Source organism: Schistocerca gregaria, chromosome 1, assembly GCF_023897955.1.
Source record: "Schistocerca gregaria isolate iqSchGreg1 chromosome 1, iqSchGreg1.2, whole genome shotgun sequence".
In the NCBI taxonomy this organism is placed as follows: domain Eukaryota; kingdom Metazoa; phylum Arthropoda; class Insecta; order Orthoptera; family Acrididae; genus Schistocerca; species Schistocerca gregaria.
In genome coordinates this window covers 993,480,281-993,497,092 of record NC_064920.1, presented here as the reverse complement: position 1 = coordinate 993,497,092, position 16,812 = coordinate 993,480,281, and the positions used below count along the sequence as shown (strand labels likewise).

Below are 16,812 nucleotides of genomic sequence, written 5' to 3'. Positions count from 1 at the left end.
TTAAAAATACGACGACACTGTGCACGTAATCGTTTATAACTGATACAATTCGCCACTGTAGGGTGGCGTTTAAAGGTGCGTAAAGCACATCGACGAGCACATAAGGCGTCTCTACATGCTGCGGTCCACCAGAGGACCGGTACGCGGCGTGGAGAAGAAGTAGTGTGAGGGATGGAATATTCAGCAGCAGTGAGAATGACTTCCGTGAGGTGTGCGGCCTGACTATCGCAGCTTGTGAAGGTTTGATCCTGAAAGGTCGCTCTGGAAGAGAAGAGCCCCCAGTCTGCTTTGGAGATGTTCCAACTAGTTGAGCACGGAGAGGGGGTATGATGGAGGAGATGGATAACACAAGGGAAGTGGTCACTCGAATATATATCAGAAAGCGCATACCACTCAAACCGGCATGCAAGTTGGGTAGTACATACAGAGAGGTCTAAATGGGAATAGGTGTGAGAGGTGTCTGAAAGGAAAGTATGGGCGCCAGTATTGAGGCAGATAAGATTGAGCTGGTTGGAAACGTCTGCTTACAGGGAGCCCCTCAAACAGGATGCCGGAGAACCCCAAAGAGGATGGTGAGCATTGAAGTCTCCAGTTAACAAAAATGGTGCAGGGAGCTGAGCAATAATTTGCAGCATGTCTGCCCTGGTAACGGCAGACGACGATGGAGTGTAAACGGTACAAATGGAAAATGTAAAAGTGGGGAGAGTAATGCGGACGGCAACTGCCTGCAGGCCGGTGTGCAATGTGATGGGATCATAGTAGATATCATCCCGGACCAGCAACATAACCCCTCCATGAGCCGGAATACCTGCCACAGGGTGTAAGTCAAAACACACAGAGGTGTAGTGTGCCAAGGCAATTTGATCGCATGGGCGTAGCTTCGTTTCCTGGAGGGCTACGACGAGCGGACGGTGCAAGCGGAGCAGCTATTTCAAGTCAGCTCGGTTGGAGCGAATGCTGTGAATATTCCAGTGAATAAGTGCCATCGTGAGAGGAAGAAGATGCAAGAAGGGGTCATCTCGAAGGCCGCTCTGAGGGCCCGGCTTCGAGCGAGCACTGCCGCCGCTAGCAGGAGGCGGACAGTCATCGTCCATTTGTTCTATAGGTTCATCGGCCATCTTGTGAAGATGGCCGGGAGGGGGAGCTTCCTCCGCTGGTGAACGGCCAGATGTTCGGCTACCAGCGGCGCGTCCAGGCGAAATGGATGACGGCCTGGGGCGGCAACCGCTGAGGGGCGCAGGAGGAGAAATGCGCCGTGCGGGGAAGGAGAACTGTGCTTCTTATGAGCCTTCTTGGAAGGTTGTTTTGTGGACGGATTGGTCGATGGCTGAGGGTTCGAGGTACATAGAAGGTCTGCACGAGACGGTTCTTTCTTGAAGGCCCGTGCTTCTGACTTATGGGTCTTCGTCCTGGCAGAAGCTGAGAAAGGAGCTTCTGTCGGAGGGGCGACGGGAGGAAGAGGAGACGTCGACCGGGCAATCTTAGCATTGGCCGAACGGACGACCGCAGTGCTGAAGGTCAGATCGCATGTCTGCATCGCCACCTCCCTGGTAGTCCGAGGAGAGGCGAGGACAGTACTGTACTTACCCACTGGGAGCAACGTGGGCTTCCTACTAGCGAATAGCTTGCGAGCAGCCGAGGTGGAGACTCTCTCTTTGACCCGAATTTCTTGGATACAGCATTCTTCCTTGTAGACGGGACAGTCGCGGGAGGACGCTGCATGGTCACCGCGACAGTTCACACAACGAGGAGACGGAGGTGGACAGTCACCCTCATGGGCATCCCTGCCACAAGTCACACATGTAGCTGCATTGGAACAAGAATGGCGAGTGTGATTAAAACGCTGATACTGGTAGCAGCGCGTAGGTGTCGGGACATAGGGGCGAACAGAAAGAAACTCGTAGCTCGCCTTGATGCGCGACGGCAGCTGAACACTATCAAAGGTCAAGAAAAGTGTCCGGGTCGGTACAAGGTCATTGTTGACCTTTTTCATGACCCTATGGACAGCCGTCACGCCCTGCTCAGCGAGGAAAGACTGAATCTCCTCATCAGTCAATCCGTCGAGTGATCTAGTATAGACCACACCACGAGACGAATTCAAAGTGCGGTGAGCCTCCACCCAGACAGGGAACGTGTACAGGAGTGTGGCCCGAAGCAGTTTTTGTGCCTGAAAGGCGCTCTCAGTTTCTAGTAAAAAGGTACCATTACGCAACCTGGTACAAGACTTGACAGATCCGGCTATGGCATCTACGTCCTTCTGGATAACGAAAGGGTTGACAGAGGAAAAATCCTTTCTGTCCTCAGATCGAGAAACTACGAGGAACTGTGGGGCAGGCGGTAGTACTTTTGTCACTGGTGGCTGGTCAAGTTTCCGTTTGTGGGCATAAGTCGAGAGAGAAGAAGAAGAGAAATCCATTGCGGAGGAATCCCCCATGATTGCCAGCATCTCCGATGGTGCGCTCCTTCCTTGTGGGGACCCTCACAGAGGGCACTCCCACCTTAGGTGATTGTTCACACCTCAGGTGACACCTCCCGAGAAACGGACGGAGGGACCAATCGGCATGGTCGGAAGGTGTCAGCTCAGGCAAATCACCCCTCCCTGGGCCTGGCCTTTACCAGGGGGTACGTGCGTGCCTTACTTGTCTACCCATGGCGGGGAATTACGCGTTACCCCGTCACCGGCTACGCGTGCGAACGCGTGGGTCGGCCTTCAGGCACGCACAGGGAGGAAGGAAGAAGAGGAAAAAGACAGGAGAGAGGGAAAGAAAGGACAGACTGTCTCAAACACCAAAGTGGAGACCAGAGAAGGAGAAGAAGGCAAGGAGAAGAAGGCAAGGAGAAGGAGGCAAGGAGAAGGAGGCAAGGAGAAGGAGGCAAGGAGAAGGAGGCAAGGAGAAGGAGGCAAGGAGAAGGAGGCAAGGAGAAGAGTAAGTAAGACAGCGAGATGCAGAAGAACAAAGAAAGGAACCAACCAAAGGAAGGAAGAAACCAGAAGAAGTGAAAAACCAAATGAACGCAAATATAGGTCGTGAAACTGTCTGTCTCCGGACGCAGGTGCTAACTACCCCCTTGAGGGGGAGGGACTCCTTTTAGTCGCCTCTTACGAGTCAGGAATACCTTGGGCCTATTCTAACCCCCGGACCCGCAGGGAGGTCACACCCTGTGACACCGGCTGGGTCAACTACAAGCACCTCTCACATTATGCAGAGTTGGTACTGTTATTCACCACGACGACATATGATGATTGCCAGCATGATTTCCCCAGACCTTCAGCTGCTCCCTCGTGGAATAAGCATAAACACTGGCCCTTGCCAGGAAGTGCCTCCGTTGCAATTTTTTGTGGAAAGTTTGGTCTTCTACGACAATGATTCTGCACTTTTTCTATTTCCCAGTTCAGCTCTGATACGTTTCCTTCAAAGCCAGCTTCAGTTTCATGGCCACATCTTGGCTGACCATAGCAGGAAGGCTCTTCAAGACCTCAGGGCCACTAGTTCAGTGATTGCCACAACCGATGAGGGCACTCAACACCCAAGGACATCACCTACTAGGTCCCATTTGGAGCCCCCCCCCCCATTCAACATCAAGGCAGTTCCACCATCTCTATCTCTCCCCTAAGAGGGAGTGGATGCCCTATCCCCAGGCTCACACCTGTGATTACAACTACATGACAACATAGCCGATACCAGCAAGTTGCCATTCTATAGATACACTTGGGCTGGCAAGTGCAGCTTGTCAATCACAACAGTGACCAGTATGTGCTAAACGTAAATAAATATGATGATCAGTGTACACACACCAACTATCCACAAAGTTTACAAGTTAGCCTACAGCAGATTACTGTCGCAGTACTGCATTCACAAAACTACCTTACCTTTGTGCACCACATCGAGTGTCGAGCAGGTTATCTGTCCGCTGGTTGTGTACTTAAGATGCCACCGGGCAAATAGCAAGGCAGTTATATTCATGGAGCCACAATGGGGTATGCTTCTCACAATGTCCATAGTTCTAGTCACCACATCCACAGCAGCCCCGCAACAAGCAGCCTGCAATCACTACCACAGCCATCGTCTCTACCAACCACGGCATCAAAAGACACTAAGCTCTTCAGATGGTTGGACTTGGACTTGATGTTTGTTTCAAGACATTACCTTCAGAGACAACAGCTTATGACTTAGAATAATTCACATATTATTCACTACAAAAAAATAAACTAGTAATCTCAGTGACATAATTTTCTCATGTATCCTTATGTGAGAAGACTGTATTGCGTGGGTCATTCAAACTTTTTTGTTTTAGCTTTGTTATTATACTACTTGCAAATCATTATTTGCCCGTATGGAAACATCCAGGTCACCACAGTTTGAAACACCTGTTCATCACTTACCAATGCCAATGTCATACTCATTAGGATGAGACATTCCAGTGACTGATGAATGGCTTCAACGCTGCCAACCATTAGGCGCTCCATCGGGCTTTGTTTGCTTTTCAGATTAATTAATCCCTATCTAATTTGTGGTCTACTGAGGATTTACTATCAAGTATTTTCTGAAGATATTTGTCTGGAGAGTAGTCTTATACAGAAGTGAACTGTGGATGGTAAACAGATCAGACAAGAAGTCAATAGAAGTGTTTGGAATGTGGCACCATAGAAGAATGCTGAAAATTAGATGGGGTCATGGGAATATCAAATAACTAATGGGGACATACTGAATGGGACTAGAGAGAAATAAAATTTATGGCACAACTTGATCAAAAGATGCGACCATTTGATACTACAAATATTAAAGGGACCAAGGGATTGTCAGTTTGGTAATGGAGGGAAGTGTAGTGGGTAAAATTTGTAGAGAGAGACCAAAGGATGGACACAGTACAGGTGACATGGATGTAGCTTGCAGGATGTAGGTTTCAATAGTTATGCAGAGATAAAGAGGACTGTACAGGATATACTAGTGTAGGAAGCTGCATCAAACCAGTATTCAGATTTTAGATCATGACAAGATATTTTCTTAAGAGTGTCTGGAGAAATGGTATTAGGCCAGAGGAGACATTTAAGGGTACCATATGGCAAAAATATAAGAACTATAATAAAGGAAGATACCCTAATAGAAGTGAGATCGGGGATCAAGTTTACCCTAGAAATTTTTGCAGACTTAGTTAAGCCGGAGAAGTTCTTACCACAGTTTTGGGGGCCTTACCAAATTCTCAGATTTATTGCCCTAGTTCAGGCTGTTCTAAAGGAAACTGCACTAGCAACAAAGTTTTGAGCTCAGATTTCTCAGCTCAAACTTGCACACACCTTGGATGATTGATAGATGTTTTGTAAGGTGCTTTGTGTATTTATATGTTGGATGCAGTTTCGGAAAAGTTCTTTATACCTTTATAGCAACATAAGTAATTTGTAACTGAACTAAAATCAACCTGAGATATGTTAGCATTACAGTGAGACAGCCCTCCCTTGTTTAAAAACAGGAAAGGGGGACACTAAACTAGTTTCATTGGGGCCCGTGATAATTGTGGTACAGTGGAAGTCCAAAGCTGTTCAGCAGATGATGCCAAAAATCAGCAGGCAGTTTTCTTATTGTGGGTGACAAGGCACTGGAGACTTTAAAGGCCCCACAGCTAGCATCACTGCTGTCCACAAGATAAAGACAGGAGTGGAGTCTTGCAGAGAGCAGCAGAATGACTGACACCTAGGCAGCAAGAAGGGCTGTACTTTGTAGGGAATGACACGGGGAAGACACTTGGTGGCTGGTGGCATATTGTGAGGATGAATGATATGAGCAATGGGGCAGTCCAATGGCAATGGGGCAGTCCAATGGCAGTCAAAGAGGGAGGACAACATAGAGAAAGGAGTGCCGATGAGAGGGTTCCAGTCGGTTTTGTACCTGGTACCTGTGGAAATCTTCTGGTTGACGTGCTTGGACAGTGCCTGTAGCTTGTGCTGCATGCCCTGTGCTTAAGACTCCCTGAGTGAAACACTCCTGTTTAACTGACTGTGTTCTGCTTTGCAGATGGTTACAAAGAATTAGCTGAATGTGTCATCTTGCAATGCCTAATTTAATTGACTATGTATATTAGTCCACTTATTTCATTTTTAAGTGCTTCTGGGTTAAGTGTCCTTTTGAAGTTAGTAACATGACACACTGTTTCCACTTTTTCTGTATTTTGTTACCCAAATTTATTTTTTATTGTTGTCATATCTTTATACTAGACATTTCTTGTGTATAAGAGAAATGTGGCTGTGATGTTCAGTTTTATGTAAGTTGTGTTATCTGGTTTGACATGGCCTGTTGTGCCAACCTCTTCATCTCAGAGTAGCATTGAACCCTATGCAGTCAACAATCTGTAGGATGTAATTCAATATCAGTCTCCCCCCCCCCCCCCTGCCCAAACATTTTACCTTCTACAGCTTCTTCTAGTACCATACCATAGAAGTCATTCCCTGATATCTTAACAAACACCCCATCATCCTGTCTCTTCTTCCTGTCAACAATTTCCACATTTTCCTATTTTAGCTGATTCTGTGGAGATCAACCTCACACCTCATCTTTTCAGTCCTCCTATTTTTCAACATCCTTCTATAGCAACACATCTCAAACACTTTGATTCTCTTCTTCTCCAATTTTCCCCACATTCCATCATTCACTTCCATAAAAAGCTGTGCTCCAAGTGTGCATTCTCTGGTATTTCTTCCTCAAAAATAAAATGTATGATACTAGCAGAATTATTTTGGTCAGTAATGCCCACTTTGCCAGGGCTAACCTGTTTTATACGCCATCCTTGCTTCCTCTGTTTTAAGTTATTTTGCTTCCAAGGTAGCAGAATTCCTTATCTTACCCCACTTTTTGATCACCAGTTAAGTTTTCCACTAATCTCATTTCTGCTAGTCTTCATTACTTTTATCTTTCTTGGATTTTATCTCCATTCACAATCTGTACTCATTAGACTGCTCATTCTATTCAACAAAAGTCTGCAAGACTACTTCAATTTCAGTGAATCTTATCACTGATACACTTTCCTTCTGAATTTTAATCTCAGTATTGAACCTTTATAAACTTTCTACCACTGTTCCTCAACACACAAATCTGACAGTAGGGGCCCAAGACTACATCCCTTTCTTACATCCTTTTTAATATGAGCATGTAGTTCTTTATCTTTCATTCTTAATATTCTGTCTTGGGTTATTTTGAACATCTTGCACTATTTCACATTATCACACAATTTTTCTTAGTCAACAAATCTTATGATGGTGTCTTGGTTTTCCTTAACTCTTGATTCAATTATCTAGCAAGAAGATAGAACTGCTTCTTCGGCATCTTACCTTCCCAAACGCCAAACTTAACTCCATCTAGCAAGTCCTAAATTTTCTTTTCCTTTTTTATGTGGACTATTCTTGTAAACATCTTGCTTATCAGTCCATCATTTCACTGGAAATTCACGTAAAACAATCTGAAACAAGAATGATCAGTTTCAGGATCTGTCTGATTGCTCTCATTATGTAAAGCCAAACAGCTACCATCATTCGAAGCCTTCTACACTTGTGAAATTATAACTGGTATCCTACATTGCGACTTAAGTGAGTAATGAACAAAAGTGAGCCATTGTATATTGTGCTGCCACAGACACAGCTCTCCATGATGTATTAGGATATTCTGTTATGTCATTTCTTAAGCAAAGTACTGAATGTAATAGAAAGGCTACCGGGTAACTTCTGCCTCTAGCATAAATATATATCAAAGTGGTAAATGTTGTGGCATCCAGTTGTCAGAAGACCACTCCCTGATGCTAATGTTGCAGTTCGAGATTTGGGGTCATGATGTGATCAGGAAGTCATGCAAACAATGGGACCGAATGATCCAGTGCATGCCCGGGAACTTTAGTGATACAACAGTAGCTGTACCAACATTTACTGGTTGAATAGAGTTTATACAGGTATAACTTCACCAGAGATGCAGTTGGCGGGGTGGGCATAAGCAACTGCGCTGCTGCCCACCTGAATGTATTGTGATGACTCAGTGAGGCTACCTCTCCCGTGCTCTGGAAGACAGCCCATCATACACTCACATGGGGACAGCGAACTATGATCCAATTACTCTGGTTATCATGAAGGCTAAGATCTGGTCATCCACCATGGATTAACCAAGACTGCAGCTGATGCTCACAATTCAGCCAGGATGCTGCTTGGACACACCTCGTCTGGCCTATGCAAAGATGGCAGCTTGCGGATTATCCATGATGACCCAGCACTGGAGGAGGGTTAGCCGCTCACAAGTCTCCTCATCCACGATGACCCTGTAATAGGTGGCAGTGGCGGCTGCGGCTGCAGCAGCAGCAGCAGCAGCAGAAGGAAAAGAAGCAGAAGGAGAACATAGCTGTGGCACGCATCAGGTTGGCTGCCTCTCATTAAGTCAGCTAGCCACCGTTGACCAGCGTGTTGTGGTTTCACTTAAAACGGACGGTCTTTCTCTCTGGTTATGGTGACACGGACAGAATGGCAGCACGACAGAATGCATTCTTGAGCTCTGTAAGCCCATCTATTTAAGAGGTACACCTATAACATAGCAGCTCTGGCTGTAAGCACATTTGTCACCTCGTTCCAGAACCATCAGGGTCCTTGGCTTTGCTGTGATAATTCTGGGTCACTGAGCTTGGTTTGTTCTGCCTACGTTTGATTTTGTAGTGGCGCTTGAGTGGTGCAGTCACATATTGTTACCTCACAGTGCCTTTTTCAGCAGCACAGCAGTGCTTGCATTTCTGTCTTCCCTGTTCCAAGGTCTGCTTCGTTGGTTGTGTGTCTTGTTGACATAGTGACTGACATCACCCCAGCAGTAAACTACACTCTGGTTCGGGTCTCACCTGATGGAACTTAACAAACAAAATTTTAAGCCTACTGAGTACAATTATTCTGCTGTGGAACACTACTCCCCTACTTCAAAAAAATCGTCCTGAATTTTATCTCTGTTTGTCCTCTACACTATTTCTTAGATCTACTTACATAATTGTACATGATGCAAAAGTTCGTTGCTCCTTGAAGCTGACTTACATGGATCGCCTCCTTACTACACATTATCATTCTAAAGTTCGAGTCTCCTTTTTTTTTCAGTTATGTTCCATCATGCTTATTTCCATCCCACACAAGTTAAATTAATTTACAGTTCTATTTTTCTAAGTTTCTCAGTTTATGCTAGTTAACCACTTCACAGTTATCTGATAGGTCAGTAAATCTGGAGGATTATACTTCTACACCCAGGACAAAAGTAGAGTATGTAAACTGCAATAACATGGCATAACTAGTGGTCATAACACTTATGGTTACCACATCTCAGAGTTGGTTCTCGTGATATTGCTGAATATGTTGCAACAATTGCCCAAAAGATGCTATCAGTATGTCCAAGAAATTTACGAGTTCAGGATTCAGGGTGTCGTTAGGAAAGTTAAATTTTGTGTTGGCAGAGCCTCAGTTTCTCTGGCCAATACAATGCAGAGGGAATGAACTGGAGTACAATTTTACCTGTGGGAGTGTAACTGGTAGCAAGAACTTTTTCCTGCAAGTTGTGCCTTTCATCAAAATACTATTATCACGTAACTCTAATTTTACAATGTCCTGAGGTTTCCTTTCCTTATAGTAGTCCATAATTATAGTTTCTAGTGCAAAAACTGAGTATATCCAATGTTCTCCTATCTTTTGAAAATTTGGCCTTGGTGCCAATATTTCTGTCTGACATTCCGCTGTCTTTGCTCTCTTCAGAAACAGGTGCATCTTGCATGTCTGTGCATCAGTCTACACTTCTCTGGCTCAAAAAATGGTGATGTCCTCCTTCAAACGTTCTCGGAGGTTCCTTAGTGACATAAAAGCACGAGCTTCTCCGTGCTCAGAAATAAGAAATCACCTCTCGTATCTTTACTAGAACCTATTTCCCCATCACTGTCCATCTTTCTGGATAAGGGCAAACCATGTCACATCAATACTGCATGTACATTCGGATCTCTGGCAGCTGAGCTAACTTTGCTTGGTTTGTATTTACATCCACGTGCGATGTGTGGTAAAACATTGCTTTTGCCATTTGTCATATTTCTGCAAGGAATTCTTTCTCTGCTAGTTGCAACCCTGTCAAGAATTGTTATGGCTTCAGTAATATCAAACTCTGATTGTTTGTTTACTGCATGGTAGACTGCTTGCTGTAGTGACCTCACTTCAATTCTTGCATCACTGAGACAATCTGCTAATGCTTGTAAGAGTCTGACTGCTGCTAATTTGCTGTTCAGTGAACTCAATTGTTTTTGTATTTCACCGAAATCACTGTTTACTGTTTTTCACTGTATCTGGGTTTATTGGGCTAACACCATGTACCATCTTGGTGTTGTTCGCAACATCTCACTGTAAGTTCAACAACTGAATCATATGACACCCTACTACAGCTTTGGTAGTGCCTGCCAAAGTTTGCACCTGCCCAAACATGTTATACACCTCCTGGATATCTCCCTTGTCTGCTGTTCCAAATAAGTTCTTAATATTTTCTTTCTTGTTTCCAACCACCCTCTCATCCTATGAACTATCTTCTGTGGTACAATGTGAGTGATTTGTGTCAGACTCAGTTAACAATATGACAACATCAATTCCTCGTATTCACCCTGCACCTCAGTGAGGATTTTATTAAAATTTTATTTTTGTAGGGAGTCTACAGCCTAGCTGCATTTGAGAATGAAAGCTTAGTCCAAGTAAGCTGTAACCTGTTTTGTTATCTGTGCAATTAGCCAATTTCAGCTGTGGGTCACTTTCAAGCACATTTTTTAAGCTTTACACTTCAGTTTCCAAGAAGCTTAAAATATGTGCTTGAAAGTGACTGACATTTGAAACTGGCTAATTGCACAAATAATAAACAGACTACAGCATACTTGGACCATGTTTTCTATTTTTGAAGTTTGTTATCCTGCACTTCCTCATGCAGCTGTATGAACACTTCCTGCTATCTATAGACATCATTCCCTATCTCCCACATATCAATGCCCATTAGTGACTCGTCAGCAACACATATGATTGTCAAGAAAATAACACCTCTGCCTCCAATGGTAGAATGTTAACTGCAAGCATTGCTTCTGCATTCATATTGTGAAGCAACATTAGGGTTACCACAACCCATCAGGTTGCTCCTAGTGATTCACCACCTACGAAAAGGAACATCCATCATATCCTCCCTTCTTCAAGAACACCTAAGTAATATTAATAATAGTAATAATAATAATAATAATAATAATAATAAATAAAAATAAAAGAAATAATATGCGGCAATTGCAGACCTGTAACAACCTACAATACAACTTCGAATACATTTGACAAGAATAAAACAACTTTTAGGCCTAACACATATAAACTTAAATGCTAAAATTTGTCACATGACAATACATAGGGGTATGCTACACATATCCTGCTTGTGTACTGGTATACGCTTCCGAACCTCTGTAGTCACTTTTGTGCACCCTGACTCTGTCCTCTTGACTTGTGCCAATGTATCCACCATTTAACTAAAGGTTTTAACTCTACTCACACGGGAAATAGACATTTTAGTTGGAAACTGCATTTATGTTTTACATAGTAAGTGACTAGAAACAGTCGGGAGTCATCACTGGGTGTCCTCAGTGTGTGGCCAGTAAAGGAGGAAACTGTTTTATATGGCAAGTTACATAGAGCAATTTGTGTGTGAATGTATTCATTAGAGAACTACTGAATGAGGTAGTGCAGCTGTTGGGAGGATGGAGCTCTCCTGTCCAGATAACCCGATTTCAGTTTTTGGTGGTTTTCCTGGATTCTAATGCAAATGTCAGGATGCTTTAATCAAGGCCATGGCTGACCAACTGTCCTATTCTCAAAACATGTTATGTACACTGTTTTATTTTGGCCCATTGACTGGCATTGTATTACCTTGATAATTCCTACATTATCGTGAGATGATCACTGAATGAATAAATAAATAAAGTAAAAATAAAATAAATGTTTACCGGAGAAGTCATCTCTATGACTTGATAATGATTCTGATACTTAATCAAAAATATTGTCATCTTTCCCTTTGGTTTGCTGGGGTGGTTTGTGACCAATATCTACTGATCCACTCGATACTGCAATAATTTTGCATGCTGTGTTGACTGTTTCTGTCACTCCAAAGCTTTAGTATAGACTTTCTTTTCTTTCTGCCATACTTCCCATATTCTTTTAGCAAATTTCTTAATTAGTGAATTGTCCAGTCCTAACTACAGAACCATGACATCAAAAGGTGACAGCATTTTTCTACTGTGCCATCCCCCCCCCCCCCCCCCCATGCAAAGGGAGATACCTGTACAGATATGAACTTAAAGAGTTAAATATGCAAAGTATGTATTGCAAATGTATATCCCAGTCTGTATGACTGTTGTTCACATAATAGCTCAACAATTTAGAAATGATATTATGTAAGTGCTCCGTGTTCAATTAGTCTGTGGATAGAATGAGCTTGTTCATAATATCCAGATATGAAGTACTGTCAGACCTGTTTCATCAAGTCTGATACAAAATCATTTGGGTCAATGGAAGCGTCGGACCCATGTGTTGTGGTGTGTGAATTCATTATGGTGCGGGGTTTATGAGTTGGTTGTGTTTGTAGATGTCTTCTTGTGTTTAATCGTGCCCTCTGGTGGTGGTGGTGGTGGTGGTGGTGGTGGTGTGGTGTGTGTGTGTGTGTGTGTGTGTGTGTGTTTTCATTTGAGGTGTTTCGGTTTTGATTTTATTTTTTGTAGTTAAAGGTGTTGGTGATTTGGTACTGTCAACTATGGCTGCCCTATGAAGGTCAAGGGAAATGTTCATTTTCGTAGTTTTAGTTAAAGGTGTTGGTGTTTTGGTAGTGTCGGCTGTGGTTGACCTACAGAGGCCAAGAGAAATGCCCAATTACAATTTTCATATGTGTAGGTGTTGTTTTTGTGGTATCAAGGGAAGTGTCTGATTCTTGTATATTTTGTTGGTGCAACAGAATGTTACGGGGGAGGGGGGGAGGCTACTCATGAGGATGTCGTTCTCAGTTCTCAGTTCTCAGGAGAAAGAAAACTGGCGTTCTATGGATCGGAGTGTGGAATGTCAGATCCCTTAATCGGGCAGGTAGGTTAGAAAATTTAAAAAGGGAAATGGGTAGGTTAAAGTTAGATATAGTGGGAATTAGTGAAGTTCGGTGGCAGGAGGAACAAGACTTCTGGTCAGGTGACTACAGGGTTATAAACACAAAATCAAATAGCGGTACTGCAGGAGTAGGTTTAATAATGAATAGGAAAATAGGAATGCGGGTAAGCTACTACAAACAGCATAGTGAACGCATTATTGTGGCCAAGATAGATACGAAGCCCACACCTACTACAGTAGTACAAGTTTATATGCCAACTAGCTCTGCAGATGACAAAGAAATTGAAGAAATGTATGATCAAATAAAAGCAATTATTCAGATAGTGAAGGGAGATGAAAATTTAATAGTCATGGGTGACTGGAATTCGGTAGTAGGAAAAGGGAGAGAAGGAAACGTAGTAGGTGAATATGGACTGGGGCAAAGAAATGAAAGAGGAAGCCGCCTGGTAGAATTTTGCACAGAGCACAACTTAATCATAGGTAACACTTGGTTCAAGAATCATAAAAGAAGGCTGTATACATGGAAGAAGCCTGAAGATACTAAAAGGTATCAGATAGATTATATAATGGTAAGACTGAGATTTAGGAACCAGGTTTTAAATTGTAAGACATTTCCAGGGGCAGTTGTGGACTCTGACCACAATCTATTCGTTATGACCTGTAGAGTTAAACTGAAGAAACTGCAAAAAAGGTGGGAATTTAAGGAGATGGGACATGGGTAAACTAAAAGAACCAGAGGTTGTACAGAGTTTCAGGGAGAACATAAGGGAGCAATTGACAGGAATGGGAGAAAGAAACACAGTAGAAGAAGAATGGGTAGGTTTAAGGGATGAAGTAGTGAAGGCAGCAGAAGACCAAGTAGGTAAAAAGTCGAGGGCTAGTAGAAATCCTTGGGTAACAGAAGAAATATTGAATTTAATTGATGAAAGGAGAAAATATAAAAATGCAGTAAATGAAGCATAAATGAAGCAGGCAAAAAGGAACACAGATGTCTCAAAAATGAGATCGACGGGAAGTGCAAAATGGCTAAGAGGGATGGCTAGAGGACAAATGTAAGGATGTAGAGGCTTATCTCACTAGGGGTAAGATAGATACTGCCTACAGGAAAATTAAAGAGACCTTTGGAGAGAAGAGAACCACGTGTATGAATATCAAGAGCTCAGATGGCAGCCCAGTTCTAAGCAAAGAAGGGAAGGCAGAAAGGTGGAAGGAGTATATAGAAGGTTTATACAAGGGCGCTGTACTTGAGGACAATATTATGGAAATGGAAGAGGATGTAGATGAAGATGAAATGGGAGATACGATACTGCGTGAAGAATTTGACAGAGCACTGAAAGACCCAAGTCGAAACAAGGCCCCCGGAGTAGACAACATTCCATTGGAACTACTGACGGCCTTGGGAGAGCCAGTCCTGACAAAACTCTACCATCTGGTGAGCAAGATGTATGAGACAGGTGAAATACCCTCAGACTTCAAGAAGAATATAATAATTCCAATCCCAAAGTAAGCAGGTGTTGACAGATGTGAAAATTACCGAACTATCAGTTTAATAAGTCACAGCTGCAAAATACTAACGTGAATTCTTTACAGACAAATGAAAAAACTAGTAGAAGCCGACCTCGGGGAAGATCAGTTTGGATTCCGTAGAAATGTTGGAACACGTGAGGAAATACTAACCCTACGACTTATCTTAGAAGCTAGAATAAGGAAGGGCAAACCTACGTTTCAAGCATTTGTAGACTTAGAGAAAGCTTTTGACAATGTTGACTGGAATACTCTCTTTCAAATTCTGATGGTCGCAGGGGTAAAATACAGGGAGCAACAGGCTATTTACAATTTGTACAGAAACCAGGTGGCAATTATAAGAGTCAAGGGGCATGAAAGGAAAGCAGTGGTTGGGAAGGGAGTGAGACAGGGTTGTAGTCTCTCCCCGATGTTATTCAATCTGTATATTGAGCATGCAGTAAAGGAAACAAAAGAAAAATTTGGAGTAGGTATTAAAATCCATGGAGAAGAAATAAAAAACTTTGAGGTTCGCCGATGACATCGTAGTTCTGTCAGAGACAGCAAAGGACTTGGAAGAGGAGTTGAATAGAATGAACAGTGTCTTGAAAGGTAGATATAAGATGAACATCAACAAAAGCAAAACGAAGATAAGGGAATGTAGTCAAATTAAATCGGGTGTTGCTGAGGGAACTAGATTAGGAAGTGAGGTGCTTAAAGTAGTAAAGGAGTTTTGCTATTTAGGAAGTAAAATAACTGATGATGGTCGAAGTAGAGAGGATATAAAATGAAGACTGGCAATGGGAAGGAAAGCGTTTCTGAAGAAGAGAAATTTGTTAACATCGAGTATAGATTTAAGTGTCAGGAAGTCGTTTCTGAAAGTATTTGTATGGAGCGTAGCCATGTATGGAAGTGAAACATGGACGATAAATAGTTTGGACAAGAAGAGAATAGAAGCTTTCGAAATGTGGTGCTACAGAACAATGCTGAAGATTAGATGGGTAGATCACATAAATAATGAGGAAATATTGAATAGGATTGGGGAGAAGAGAAGTTTGTAGCACAACTTGACCAGAAGAAGGGATCGGTTGATAGGACATGTTCTGAGGCATCAAGGGATCACCAATTTAGTATTGGAGGGCAGCGTAGACGGTAAAAATTGTAGAGGGAGACCAAGAGATGAATACACTAAGCAGATTCAGAAGGATGTGGGTTGCAGTGGGTTCTGGGAGATGAAGAAGCTTGCACAGGATAGAGTAGCATGGAGAGCTGCATCAAACCAGTCTCAGGACTGAAGACAACAACAACAATAGAATGTTGTAATTTTTTTCCTCATTTTGTTTGTTTTCATATCTTGGTGTGTGTGTGTGTGTGTGTTTTTACTGTTATATTTAGCATGTCCCCACCCTAAAACCCCAATTTCCCGCAGTTGTCCCGTTAATTTGACTGTTCTTGTAGGGAGATGTCTTATTAATGTGTAATTTTGAGTTTGTTGATATGGGTATGTAGTGACGTCATGGCACCAGATTGGAGACACTTGGAATGGCCATTATGATGTCATGGGTCAAAGACGGGTGGAATGGGACACTTCTCGAATCCCCAAAATATGTGTCCTGATCTGTAACTACGGTATTAGGTAGTCAAAATTTTAGATCCAGCTGTTACCTATTGTACTAGCTTGCTGATCAGGAATTGCCACCATTGTTAAGAGCCTTGAAAAATTAGCTATGAATGTCATTTCATATTTATTTCCAGCAGGTGTCTTATTACAATGTCCTTAAACATCAAGTTCTCATCAAAAAATGCTTAAATACCTCTGGTAGTATTTGCAATGGGTTTTTTTTAGGACAGAGATCAGCTCTTTGCGCACAAGACATACAGTCTTATGTATTGCGTGACATCACATTTCCTTGTTTGCTGCCAGAATCTTTCCATTACACTGTCTGTTGTTTGGCGTCCTCCACAACCTGTCAACACATGGTCATGCACCTGCTGAGCACTTTGAACTTCCTCGAACATTGTTGGAACAACTATGCATGGTTCACATTTCATCGTTCTGCACAGCAAGCTCACTTGTATCACAAACTGTGGTTTGACCAAAATGCCTGACAGTCTTTGTTGGCCACTTGTGCTCTCTGCAGGTGTGTTGAACATTTTCCTAAAATGTT

The 16,812-nt window shown here is 42.9% G+C and overlaps 1 protein-coding gene across 3 annotated transcripts in view; it reads right to left on the bottom strand.

The window, feature by feature from the left end:
* LOC126278342 (3-hydroxyisobutyryl-CoA hydrolase, mitochondrial) overlaps positions 1-16,812 on the bottom strand; it is a 44,865-nt gene that overhangs the window by 23,475 nt on the left and 4,578 nt on the right. Inside the window, exon 2 of one of the 3 annotated variants that reach the window (XM_049978382.1) lies at positions 7,322-7,449. The exons of the other annotated variants lie outside the window; for them this stretch is intronic. Within the exon in view, the coding sequence (XP_049834339.1) occupies positions 7,322-7,348 (27 nt within the window). The 5' untranslated portion in view covers positions 7,349-7,449. The remainder of the gene's footprint in view (positions 1-7,321; positions 7,450-16,812) is intronic. 3 annotated transcript variants of the gene reach the window in all.